Source organism: Stenella coeruleoalba (genome assembly GCF_951394435.1).
Source record: "Stenella coeruleoalba genome assembly, chromosome: 1".
Classification (NCBI taxonomy): domain Eukaryota; kingdom Metazoa; phylum Chordata; class Mammalia; order Artiodactyla; family Delphinidae; genus Stenella; species Stenella coeruleoalba.
In genome coordinates this window covers 57,245,560-57,259,823 of record NC_137169.1, presented here as the reverse complement: position 1 = coordinate 57,259,823, position 14,264 = coordinate 57,245,560, and the positions used below count along the sequence as shown (strand labels likewise).

Below are 14,264 nucleotides of genomic sequence, written 5' to 3'. Positions count from 1 at the left end.
CTGTATGAGGAGCTTTTAGTTGCTGTTGATGCATGGTCAAGGCAAATGATCTTTCTGCTCTGAAGATGAAAAAGAAGAGATGTGGGAGAAACCAGAACGCTATAGCCTGAATGCTTGTGTTCTCCCAAAATTTATATATTTAAACCTAATCCCTGATGTGATGATATTTGGGACATGATTAGGTTATGAGGATAGGGCGCTCAAGAATGAGATTAGTGCCTTTATAAAAGAGACCCACAAAGTTCCTTAGCTCTTTCCAGTATGTAAGATTCCGATGAACCAGGAAGCTGGCTCTCATCAGATACCGAATCTGCCGGGGCCTTGGTTTTGGACTTTCCAGCCTCCAGAATTTTGAGAAATACATTTCTGTTGTTTATAAGCCACCTAGTCTGTTATAGCAGAGCAAATGAACCAAGACACCAGCGTCCACAGTATTTGTTTCTCTGCAAAACTCTGGGCCCAGAATAAAACCTAAATGCTGTTTAAAAGGATGTTTCGGGAGATTGATAGATGTCAGTGGCTAGAACGGAGTGCAGTTACTAATTATATTAGTTTTCCAGCATAATGTTGTTAGATTTAGACTTAAAAAAAAAAAAAAGCTAGTGTTTCTGAAATGTAAAGAGGGTTAACAATTAGTCATATAGATTTTCACTTAAAATAGAGTTCCAAGTTCTAATTATACTTATCACTCTTTCAAAATTTATAAAATTTATAAAATAGTCTAGTGTTCTATATGCACATTTAATTTTTTCTCTCATCTTTATTTCCATGGCTACCAAGGTTTTCTAAGCTCTAGTCCCTGCAAGTAAAAAATAAAAAGCAATTCTTTCCTCACCTAGGTTTGTCCTTTGTTTATACATCAGATTCAGACCTGGAATTGTATTAGTGACACACTTGAAAACCAGTTTGACTTAGGTGTTTAGTTTTCAGTGTAGACTAATAATCGCCCTTAACTTTTTTTTTGAATCTGAACCCCTTTGTGAAATTGATGAACACTGTAGAGTGTCTATGGACAAATGTGCATGTGCACACACACATTAGATATGAAATATAATTTCAGGGGATCCATAGACTTCCTGAACCCCATCCATGGGACACCTTATAGAGAAGCATGTACATTCAGGTAAAGCCCATTGTCAAGTTGTACTGATATAAGTGTAATCAGGCTCACGTAAATAGAGAGTGGTACATTTTTACCTAAAGTTTTTACTTTGCTGTGATTATTTTTTGGCTAGCTTTTCCTTACTTAACAAGGGTAACACATAACTTGTCCTCTTACGTATCTGCATGTTATGGAAAGGTGGTTTTATTCCAGGTTCTCATTCCAATGCACCATTGTTTCAGTTTATATGTGGGTGACTCCCACCCAGGAAAGACTAAGACAATAAAGACATGATCTAGACATTTCCTTTTGTGAGATAATACATTTTCTCCTTGCTGATGGAGTTGGTTGGGTTTTCTGTAACCTGCAACCAAAACTGAATCAGAGATTTCTGTATTAGATTAGATTACTGGACCTTTTGGCATATTTTTTTAAAAAGCAGTGAATTAATATTCCTAATCAAATTAATTCTAGGTATGCCACCTGTTACTCTTGACTGGTTTTTTTTTTTTTGGTTTTAGGATATGGAATGAAATAATTATATGTAGGGTGTCCCCACTGAATTGGATAGAGTTTGGAGAATACAATGGACCAAGCCCCAGGCTTACTTGCTCGGATCTGCTCCTTTGAAGTAGGCATTGACCGTTTCTGTAAATGCTGCTGCAACAGGGAGGGTGTCCTGGGCTCCCATGGTTAGGGGGCTGGGTCCCCTGGAAGAACCTGCATGAAATGAAAAATCTTCATTTAATATGGATCGGAGCCATCTTAGTACATGTGGAACTAAAAGCCCATTAAAGGATTAGAGGATGAAATCTAATTACTGAAAAAAAAAGCAATGTGCTAAGAGCCATAACTGTATATTCAACATAGAGCTCAAGTATTTAAAAGGAAATATTTGGCTGGTTTACAGACAAACACACTCGAAATTAATACAACGATGTATTTTACTACAGAAAAAAATCCAAGCAGAAGAATAAAGTCATAGGGGGTTTCAATGTTTTACATAAAGCATAAGGCAGTATTTGCATGACAGTTTGTACAGCAGGTAGTTAGTAAGAAAATTATTAGCTTCTTATTTAAGCCTTCACCTTATACAATTGCCCACACACTCAAAACTGTTTGCATTTCTTCATTTTAAAGAGACAAACAGCCATGCAGCACAGTGTTACACATTGTCCTTCTCTGGGGCGTTTCCATTTCAAAAAGTCCAATTACCCTTAGATCAAGTAGGCTCAAGTGTACATGTCCCCAAACATACACAACCCAAACGTCCACCTTGACTTAGCACAAACACATCAATGCATCAATTCACATTATTAAAAATAACAGTTTACTGACCATCTACTACATACCAGGCACTACACTGGATACCTTACAAGAATTACCACATTCAAGCCCCACATCAGCCCTGTGGGATAGGCATTATTATTCCCATTTTACAGAAAGAAAACTGAAGCTCAAAGAGCTAAGTGACTTGCCCAAGATACAGTTAGTTAAGTGGCAAAACTAAAATTCAAACCTAGGTTTGCCAGCCTATAAGGCTCATGATTTTCCCTATGCTGTTTTTACCATATTGTTTGTCTAAATGAAACATTTTCCTGTATGTTTTTGATACAACTTGAGGTTTCCAAAAGGAGCGAAGTTTAGGACTGTTGTCTTCATTAACAATCTCTAGACATGGTACTGAAGAGTCAAGTTTTATAAGGACAAAGTATTTAATTATGTCACACATTCACTGCTTCTCCTTCTTATCACACAAAACACATTTACTCTTCTCCACCTCATCACAGACGACGCGTTATGCTTTTTATCTTTTACCTTTAGTCACTTTCATACTCTTCTCTGACTATGAAAAGATCTACCTTTGTATATTTCCCTCCTCAATAAAGTTTTCCTTGTTAATTCTAGTTCATCCTAGTGTCTACATTTTCTATCTTCCCTTGTCTTCCAATATCTTGGATGTAGTAATGGATCACCAACAAACACTGGCTTATTATCTGCTATGTATCAGGCATTATGGTAGGTGCCGGGGATTCAGAGATAATTAAACATAATCCTTGTCCTCAGGAAATAGGTTTTTGTTGCTTACGAGCCACGCCTCGAGTGGTATTTTGTTACAGCAGTCAGAATGGACTGAGGCACGCAGTCTGGCCCAGATCTATCCTTCCTCACCTCTTCCCTCTCTTTCCAACAACGCTATGCCCTAGCTGTGTTCACCTCTGGGCACGACAGTCCTTACTGTGGGTTTAATCAATAATGCCAGAGAAGGAAAAAACATCAAGATTTTACAAAGAACCCTTTTACCTTAAAGGATCCACAGTTTACAATTCTAATTTCTTCACATCCCTATACATTGCAGTTAATACGCCATCTTCTATTTTACTTTTTTCATTTATTACACAATTTTTCTTATTGCTATCTGGTCTACATATCATTTCCATGAGTATATATTATTCTATAAAAATTCTCCAAATGTTGGGTCATTTCTAGGTAGAAATTATTCTAAATCCATCTTCATATAAATTGGTCTTTTTCTTTTAATTATTTTTTTAAGATATAGTTTTATTACTACAAAGTGGGATGACCCAACCATAAGGCAGATAAATTTTTGATTGCTAAGAATGCCAGATTATTTTATCTTATTTTTAAAAATAAATTTATTTATTTAATTTATTTATTTTTGGCTGTGTTGGGTCTTCGTTGTTGCACGCGGGCTTTCTCTAGTTGCGGTGAGCAGGGCTATTTCTTTGTTGCGGTGCGCGGGCTTCTCATTGCAGTGGCTTCTCTTGTTGCGGAGCACGGGCTCTACAGCGCAGGCTCAGTAGTTGTGGTACATGGGCTTAGTTGCTCCGTGGCATGTGGGATCTTCCCGGACCAGGGATCGAACCTGTGTCCCCTGCTTTGGCAGGCAGACTCTTAACCACCACGCCACCAGGGAAGTCCCCCAGAATATTTTACGTAAAGATTATACTCAGTGAAAATGCTATTAGTAATAAATGAATGCTTCTGTTCCCCTGCAGTACCTTAGAGAGTCTTTGTTACTATGATTATTGGAAAACTAGGCTAAAACCAGGAGAGTGTCTAAGATGCTGAGAAATTCAAACCTTATGGCCTAAGGTGACTAAGAGGGGCCTCAAAACTATTTTCAAATATCTGAAATAATATTACCAGACAGTGACTCTAGGGACCAGAATTCATGGCCATGGATCTGCAAGTTAATAGCTTTGTGACCTCGGGCAAATGAATTATCTTTAGGTTTTCTCAATCATGAAATGAAGGCAATAGATCACATCATCCCTGTGTGTTAGGATTCTATAGTTTTAAGTTGTTTATAGGAATTTTTAAGGAGTTTTAAACAGTAGGAACAATTTTCTCACACAGAAATAAGCTGCTTTGAAAACTGTATCCCTTCACTGGTGGTTTTAGTGAACCTGCCAAATATTTACTGGGTCTCTACTCTGTGTAAGATAGTGGTGGGAACACAGATATGCAAACTTTCAGGAAATAAGATACAAGCATATAGGAAACCCAGTAACAATATCATATACAAACAAGAGCTTAAGACAATAGCTCAAGTGACAGCACTATGAGTTTTTTTCACTACAAGATTAATTGTCCAATGAGCAGAACAGGAAATTCTGCTCCTTGATTTAATAAAAAGAAACTCAGACTCTGGTGTCACACAGACTTGTGTGTGAATCCCAACGCCTCCACTTACAATCTGCTGTGACCAGGAGCAAGCTATTTAATCTGTCTGTGACTCAGTTTCATCTTTAAAATAAAATATCAATAGATAATAATATCTATATTAAAGGTTTGTGGTGGACATCAAATGGGATATCCTTAGCGTGGTATATACTTGAAAAAACATCTTCTTCTTGTTTTTGTTGCTGTTATTTTGTCAGGGTGAGTTTTACTAAGGTTGTTGAATTAGAGTTGGTTCTTTGAATTTGAATAGTTATTGAGGTAGAGAATGAAGGGAGGTACCACAAATGGTACTCCTCATTGAGCAAGGAGATAGACCAACATTTTCAGGTTCCTTCCAACCCCAAATTTCTTTTATCATAAGAGCAATGAATTCTATCATGCATGTTTAATTTTTGTGTATTACATGGGTGGCTCTCATATCTATTCAAGTCGCTTGATATAATGCTTGGACTCATAGGAGATGAAAGTTGGTTGAATGCATATTTGTCTGTTGATTCATTCGAATGTGAGTTCCTGCAATAAGTAGGCACTGTGCTAGTTGCTGAGGGATTCACAGAAATGTATGAGATGTACCCCTCCCTTCATGGAGCTTGTAGGATAAAAGGGGACTATAATAGTAAATACAAATGAAAGACAAAGCACTACATGAAGTTAGATAATATTGATAGCTAAGTATTATAATTATTATATTATTAATGATTATTTTTAAAGAATTCAATGTCGAAATAGTAATTATTATGTCTGTCCTACAATAAAATAAAATATCAAACACTAATATGGCTTTTTGTTCTTTATACATTGAGGGGATAAACAGGTTCAGTATAATTATCTCTGTTGCACTAGCCCAAGTTCACTCTGCTAGTAAGTGGTAAAGATGAAATTCAATCCTAGGTCTCCTAGTGCTAACAAAAACAGTAGTAGCAACAACGAAAACTTTGTACCTCTTATCGCATACTAAGAACTATTCTTGTATTACCTCTTAATCCTGATAATACCCCCATTAGGGAACTACCATTGTTATCCCTGTTTTCCAGAGGAGAAAACTGAGGTTACAAATCATTCAGTAGCCTTGCCCACAGTCACCCAGTTAGTAAGCAGTAAGCACAGCATTGGGATGCAAACCTAGTACTTCCTGACTCTGGATCCTGAGCTCTTACCTACACTGCTCATGGAACATGTAAGTCAGAACAAAATTATGTTAGACATCTGAGGGTGCATATGTGGTCCCCCAAGAAGGACAAGTTGCTGCCATTACCTTGTCGAGTTCTGACAAAATAGCAATTCCAGGGTCCTGGAAAGCAATTGTCATGCACACTTAGGGAGTTCTGAGAAATGGAAGAAGGCACATAGAGTCACTATCATGTGATGAAATTTTCTGAAAGGCAGTTTTCTGTGACTCTCATTACCAAGCAAGGTTATACACACACACACACACACACACACACTAAGGCTAAAGAAAAATTAGTATGACATCTTTAAAAGAAGAGGTCATCCTACTATATAGCACAGGGAACTATACTCAATATTTTGTAATAACCTATAAGGGAAAAGAATCTGAGAAAGAATATATACATATATATATATACATATATATATATGTAAAACTGAATCACTGTGCTGTACACCTGAAATGAACACAGCATTGTAAATCAACTAAATCAATAAAAAAAGAAAAAGATAAGGTGGTTAATTTGTGAAAGCATTTCCTGAGTAGTCAACTGAAATATGAATGTGAGTATGGAGTAGGGGCTGTGTATGTAAAAATATGAAAGGAGAAAGGGAAAAGGGAGAACGATTTTAGAAGAGAAAGGGAAAGATACAAATAAAAAAGAGGGAGAAAAGGAAGCGAAATACCCAGGTACAGAACTTGAGTAAGAGTACAAGGTTTACTTGATAAATAAATGGCTGTTCGAGTCCCGGGTTCCAAAGAGACGCCTGGTACTACACCACTGCCAGTCTTTTGTGTGGAGGGGAAGTGTGTCCTCACGGTGTGCCCAGAGCAAGCCTGTCCGGTCCCCCTGCCCCCCTGTTCAGTACAATTTACTCCATTTTCTGTATAATGTTTTCCACTTTGCAAAGTTGAAATTTAGAACTTTTTTCATATCAAACTCATGAAGAAGACTTCTTTTGAGTTGTTTTAAATATAATATGAATTTATGTCAGAGTAGTGCTTCCCTCAGGGGTGTTTGTAGCGTTTGTCACTATAGGCTTAATAAATGGTAATAGCTGTTATTGTGTGTTAACTCTGCGTAATGCTTCATATGCATTACCTCCTTCAATTCACACAAACACCTCACCAAGTAGGTGCTATTTTTAACAACCTTTTCTTACAGATGAGAAAACTTTGGAGGTGTAAGTAGGTCAAACTCAGAGAGCAAGTGATCTATACTTTTAGCTATTATGCTTTGCTGTTACAGTAAAGAATCTAGAACCTCTTCGGAGGCTGTGGGCTTCAGTAGTGACTGTGCTTCTTAGTTAACATCTGCCCTTGGGCAGGTCACTGATTCTAGCTGCATCCCTATTAAATTGGGACATCAATGTCAGTGCCGCCAACTTTATCTGACTGTAAAGAGGATTTGCACTTACAAATGTCAGGAGTCAAAAGAGCTGCAAATTTTACTCTCTTTTCATCTGGGTTTGGAAACAGTCACTCTGAAAGTACAACATGAAGAATGGACAGCAGGAGAGGGCAGTCTTGTTTGTTTAGAAGACCATTACCAGCCTTGCAGCCTACCAACCCGAACACCTGCTGCTCCACCAGGCCCGCTGTACACGCAGGGCAAATGACCCTTATGTCCAGGAGTGAGAACGCAGGAGACAACGAACAGATGGAAGCAATATACAGCATCAGAATGCATGAAAGAAGAGAGGAGAAATTCCAGGAGTTGTATGAAGAAGCAGAGAGTGGGAACTGGATTAGCTTTTTCTAAAACAAAGCAAATCATATTAGTAGAATTAGTAAAAAAAAAAAAAATTATAGTCAGTTCAACTATAATTTATAGAGTATATTCTGTATAATGTGATAAAGACAAAAATGTTGGAATCAGATTGAATTAAATTTGAATCCTGACTTTATCACTTACTGCGTTACCTTGGGAAAGTTACTTAACCTCTCTCATGTCCACCTTCATCATTTTGTAAAATGGAGATAGTACCTTCTACAGATACTGTGAAGATTACATATGATGATATAGAATGTCTTTGTTATCTGAGGATAGTCAGTATCAGAAAAAAAAGTCACTTAGAAATGAATGCATTTAAACGGTTTCCAAAATTTCATAGGATATAGTAATAAAAAGGCTTGACTTGCACTCTAAATTGTCATAAACTAACTTTGTGAAAACAATCTTTTATTAACACACTGCAATCAAATAATCAGTGAGTTCTTAGAATGAACAAAAATGATTTGTGTTGATATTTTGAGGAAAGGCATAGTTTTCTGATAAATTGTATTATAGCTTCATACAACAATCTAGTTTCAGATTTGGTTTTCTTTCATGATTATAAAGTGATCCTATATTGCAGGGTTAATTGAGAGTTTTATACATTTTCCTAAGGTTCTCTCAATTTCTTGATTTTCTTTTGAAGTGGCTATGATGTAAGCTTCCTTTATTTCTTCTTTTTCAATCATTAATAGTATTATTTCTGCTAAACCCTCAATTGATGATGACTTTGAATATAACCTAAGGAGCTTTACAACATCACTTTCCTTGACTTCATGGAATCCTGTATCCTTTCTAAGATTGGTAATTTCATTTTGCAATAAATGTGCACTGCACCTGCATTGTGTGTCCATTATTTGTTTCAGACATTTATGGAAAAACTGACTGCATCTGCATATTATGTGATGAACGGTGATAGATGCTAGGGTTAATCTGGTAAACTGATTTTAGAATGGGGACTAGTGTTCTAGATTAATACTTTCATGTCGAGTTGGTCTTTACTTTCCTACCAAATCCAGTAACTGCAAAGACACCCATAAGGACACTAAAGTAAGGAGTTTCGCGAGTATATGTAAATCTGAGTGCCTCCGCATAGTAAATACTCGATAAGTAATAGCCATTATCATTAACAGAGAAGGAGAATTTGCTGGGCAGTTACAGTATGTAATATATTGTTTCAGGCTGCCCTCAACACCATATGCATTTAGCATACAAAGTAAGATAAAGAGACGATTAGAAGCTTTTCTTCGCCCAGTAGAAAGAATTTTATGGTGCGAGCTTAACTTGAGAAGGTGAGTTGTACTTTTGTGACCCTGTGAATCTTAGCTAGCTGAAGTGATGGTTAATAAAGTAATATTACTTTTTTAAAAATCACGGCAACTTTGTTTAAAAATTTTTAGGATAGGTTTGTAAGAAAAGGAGTCAAAGAAAAGTTATTACATATAAAATTTTCTATTCTTTTTTCTCTGCATCTTGGAATGTTACAACTTTACATAAACTAGTTGACTTAAATTATTTGAAATTTATCTTATATGTGTATGTTGTATGTGTGTGTATATGCTGCATATAAAAATGTACGTGTAAAATATTTTGTGTATTTCGGTATATTTGTATACTTTTGTCTCTTTTAGAATTCTAGGTCTAAAAATTCTGTATCTAATGAATGCTGTAGGTTAATCTCATAAATAACAATGCTGTGATCATAGCTAAACTGAACATATACTTTTTGTATCCCAGGACTATTCTAAAAGTTTCACATGCATTACCTTACTGAATCCTCACATTAAAAAAAATATTATTATTACTATTTTGCAGATGACAAAACTGAGGCTTAAGAAAGTCTGAAAGATTCCCTAAGTGCTAGTTTGGTTCCTCACATCCTGAAGTAAGTGGCATCAATTGACTTGCTAAGTGCCAAGTGCCAGTACAGAGGAAAAAGGGCAAACCTCAAATGAGGAGTCACCAACATTACTGAGTACTTGCTATGGGCTACACACTCTCGTTTATGCTTTACACATACTGCATCATTTAATTATCACCACAGTCCTGTGCCCACATGGGCACTACTACATATTACAGATCAAGAAACTGAGTCTGAAAGAAGATAGTCTTTTGCTCACATTCTCACCGTAAGCAGTGGAGTTCGTTAGGATTCAAACGAAGGTCCACTTAACTCCACGCTCCTTCCACATAAGGAGCCCCATAGGCTTGTCTCGACTCACAGTGGCTTTGGGTGAGTTATACTTGTTACATGCTTTTCAGTGTGCAAGGCATACACCTTCAGGAAAATGAGGAAGGCATACTTAAAGTCAGTTATCATAGAGTAGAATTAAGGACACTGAATTTCTGGGTAGGTGAACAGGATTAGAGTTGTTTTCAGTCTTCCTCTTCAAAAGTCCCTGCTCACCTGCCTTGGAGAGATATACATATATGTAAAATATATACATATATAAACATATAAAAATATATTTTATGTGTAAAATGTATATATACACATATAATATATATATATTTCAAGTGCATATAATTGCTTTTCAAATTCCACTTAGTCCATAAACATGTGATTGGTTAACGTTTTTGTTGTATTTTATAGAGAATTTTCTTCAAACTGGGTCTTTGCTTACAGTTCTCAAACCATCATCCAACATTAATTAATGCCGTATTTAATTAACTTCCTAAAACAATATGGTTGACTCAGAAAATGGGAAAATTATGTTTCCTTTTCATCATCAAAGTCACATCAAGCATATTCAACACAAGGACTATTATTAGACATGGACATAAGGCAGGAGACAAAGCCATAATGAAAACGTCTTCAGTATGAGGACTCACATGACCAAAACCTATACAACTTCATACAGACAATACTGAGAGTGATTAAGCATCTGAAGCTAAGCCAGCTAGAGCGCGGTATGACAAAGAATGTGGAGAAGACATGAAGAGCTACTCTATGTAGAACACTTATACGGGATGGCCATTGTGCCGAATACTTTACACGCATTATGTCTTCTACTTTCCAAACATCTCTTTGAGGTACATACCATTATTAGGCATGTGTTACCATCGAGGAGATTGAAGCTTAGTGAGATTAAATAATTTGCTCAAGGTAACTTGCTCTATAGTAAGTAGAAAGGTGCTGTGACTGAAACGAGATCTAACTTCAATTGTATTTTCAGTGTTGGCCTGTTCATGTTAAAAAGCTTTGCTCCAACATCCAGCTGGATGCACAGTATGCATTCTCAATGGGGCAGCTTCTCCCCAAAAGGGGTAGAAATTGGTTCTTAGGGGAAGGTGAAGGAAATCTTTACCTTTTTATGTATGAAGCACACAGATATTCATACAGTACATAACCAGGTGTACAGTACATCTGTGATATTAAAATTGTACTGGGGAGCAATGAGGGGGAAACAAAGGTCTAAAAAGACTCTGTGGGTAAGGGAAGGGGGATAATGAAAAAACAGTTTGAGAAGATCTGGTTTACAGCTTTAAAAGGGTCATTGGTTGTGGATGTCCTTTACACCTCATCAACTCTCTTGGGAAAAACTTTACGGGACTGGTTTTGCTAAAGGATAATAATGGTTTATTTCTTTCTTCAAACTTACAGAGTGAATAATATCTATGGGGCTGAAATTATGGGTGGGCTAATCAAGATCATTGGGAAAATATCCAGTAAGGACCCCACAGAGGAACCATAAATGGCTAAACATTTGAAAACAAGTTCAGCCTCGCTAGTAATCAAAGAAATACAACAGGAAGAGAGAAATAATTTTTTATCTTTTCAGATTAGAAAAGATCTGAAAAAAACAATACTTCATGCATGTGAGAACATAATGAAATAGGCACTGTAATATAATGTTGATGGAAGTAAAAGTTGGTATAACCTTTCTAGAAAACTGCTTGGCAATGTGTATCATGAGCCTTTAAAGGTGTCATAAATTTAGCCCATAATTCCAATTTTAAGGATCTATTCTAAGAAAATGTCTTAAGGCCAAAGAATTATGTGCAAAGATGTTCATGGCATGTGGGAGAACTTGAAGCAATTTAAATGCCTAATAACTGAAGTGAAATAAATCACAATTCATGACAGAATAAAATGCTATGCAGATATTAAAAGGTTTTCAGTAATTAAAAATAGAGCTAAAAACAATCACATATCACATTTTACCTATTAGATTGGAAAATATGAGAAATACTGACATACCTCAGTGTTGCTAAGTGCATGGAAAAAATGTTAATCATAATGCTGGTATAAATTTTTGGATGGACATTTGGCAATATGTAGTATTATTTTAGATGTGCATACCCTTTAACACAGTGATTCCAGTTTTAGCAGTTTATCTTTTGGAAAAATTCACACAAGTACGTGAGGACATAGGTTTAAGGCTGCTCACTGCACCATTTCACACAATAGCAAAAAAAAAAAAAAAAAGAAAAGAAAAGAAAAAGCCAACCTAAGTATCCATTAATAAAAGAAAGGTACATGCATACAATATAATACTATGGAAACATTAACATGATTATATAGATGTATATGTATAATACACACACATACATATCCCAAACACTCCATATCATAAATTTAAATGGCTACTATTGAATGCAGGTTATAGAGCAGAGTCTATCTTCTATTTGCATAAAACCGTACATACTTCCTTGATTGTTAAGAAACATAATTTGAAAACATGAAAATATTAAAATTTCTGAAATTGAGATGCATCTTGTAATCAATGTCAAAAGAAAACTGGCAGCTGCTAACAGAACATGTTCCAGAGTTGTCTCTGCTTGTACTTGTGGGAATGTAACCTTGATTAGAAGTGATCAGCTCATCTCGAGGTCCCCTCAGTTGAGTTATTTGAATTGACAGCCTCTCATGTGATTAAATTTGGACCCTTATTTTCCCTTAAGAATTGTTTTTAAAGATTCCACCTGATGCAGTAATAAAGTGAAAAGTTATTTGTACACAGAAGATAAACTGTCACACACCAAGCTATGCAATGGCAGGCAGGAGAAACTGCCAGATTCTTTGAAAAGTAAACCATGGAATTTCGAAAGATGGGACAAGTAGGTTATGACTGAATTATGCATCATGAAAGAATATATAACTCAGGTGCTAAAACTGTATCTGTCAACAACTTCTGGCTGACTTTCAAGAAAGTTACCTTTTGGCAATTTATAAATAAACTTAGGAATACGAATGCAGAAAAAACCTTGGAATTTTTGATGTGCCCCCAAATGAAACCATAAACATCAAAGAGAATAAAAAGATCCAGATTATGAACATGCTGTATAAAAAGCACCAAGTCACTGTGATATTAAATATAACTGCTGATGGCCAGAGTGACTTAGGTGTATTTTTAATTCTGAAATTGAAATGTTTAGATTCAATTTCTGATGGTTATACTGAAGATAGTGGCTTGCAATTTGTCTGTTATTGTTAGTTAGGAAAAAAATGCCTTTATACTTTTAATGAAGCTTATTTTGCACCTGAAGTGTTGTTAAACCAATGGAGCACATCCCAATGGATGGCTTTTTGGGATCAAGTAAAGGCAGCACGCGCGCACACACACACACACACACACACACACACGTATGATTTCAGCATTGTATTCACTCTTTTTTTTCAGTTCCAGGATCTTTTTTCTTTAACTTTATTGAGGTACAATTGAGAAATAAAATTGTAAGATATATAATGTGTACGTGTGATGATTTGATCTACATTTACATTATGGAGGATTCCTCCCATCTAGTTAATTCACACGTCCATCACCTCACATATTTTTCTCCCTTCCTTCCTTCCCTTCCTTTCCTTCTTTCCTTCTTTATTTCTTTTGTGAGAACATTTAAGTTCTTACTCTCTTAGCAAATTTCACTTGTATCAATACAATACAGTGCCATCAACTATAGCCACTACGTTATACATTAGATCCTCAGACCTTATTCATCTTATAGTTGAAAATTTGTACCCTTTTACCAGCCTCTCCATATTTCCTCTACATCCAGCCCCTGGCAACCACTTTTCTACTCTCTGTTTCTATGTCTGACTTTCTCTTTTCTAGATTCCACATATGAGTGATACCATGTAGTATTTGTCTTCCTCAAGATCCACCCACGTTGTTGCAAATAGCAGGATTTCCTTCTTTCTCTGTATTTACTCTTTTATCTATACTTCTCCATATTGTTTGAAGTTTTAAAAAGTAATGTGCTTACATCAATTTCACAATCAGAATAAAACAATGAGCTATTTTCAAATACAGTTTAATGGCATGGGGGACATTATCATACGTTAAAGTAAGAGAATGCATACTTATATACTGTATGAAAATATAAACTACACACACACACACACACACACACACACACACACACACACGAGTCACCTACACAAGAAAAATCTTAGAAATAAAATACACCAAAACAGTGGTTATCTATGGTTATTAGATTATAGATTATTTCATTTCTTATAGCTTTCTGTTTTTCTAAATTTTATATAATGAGCATGATTAGGGATAGTG

At 35.9% G+C, this 14,264-nt stretch overlaps 1 protein-coding gene across 1 annotated transcript in view; it reads right to left on the bottom strand.

Annotated features, from left to right (window-relative positions):
- The window catches only part of SGIP1 (SH3GL interacting endocytic adaptor 1), a 207,200-nt gene that overhangs the window by 18,649 nt on the left and 174,287 nt on the right, over nt 1-14,264 (bottom strand). Inside the window, exon 20 of the mRNA XM_079904139.1 lies at nt 1,711-1,822. Within this exon, the coding sequence (XP_079760265.1) occupies nt 1,711-1,822 (112 nt within the window). The remainder of the gene's footprint in view (nt 1-1,710; nt 1,823-14,264) is intronic.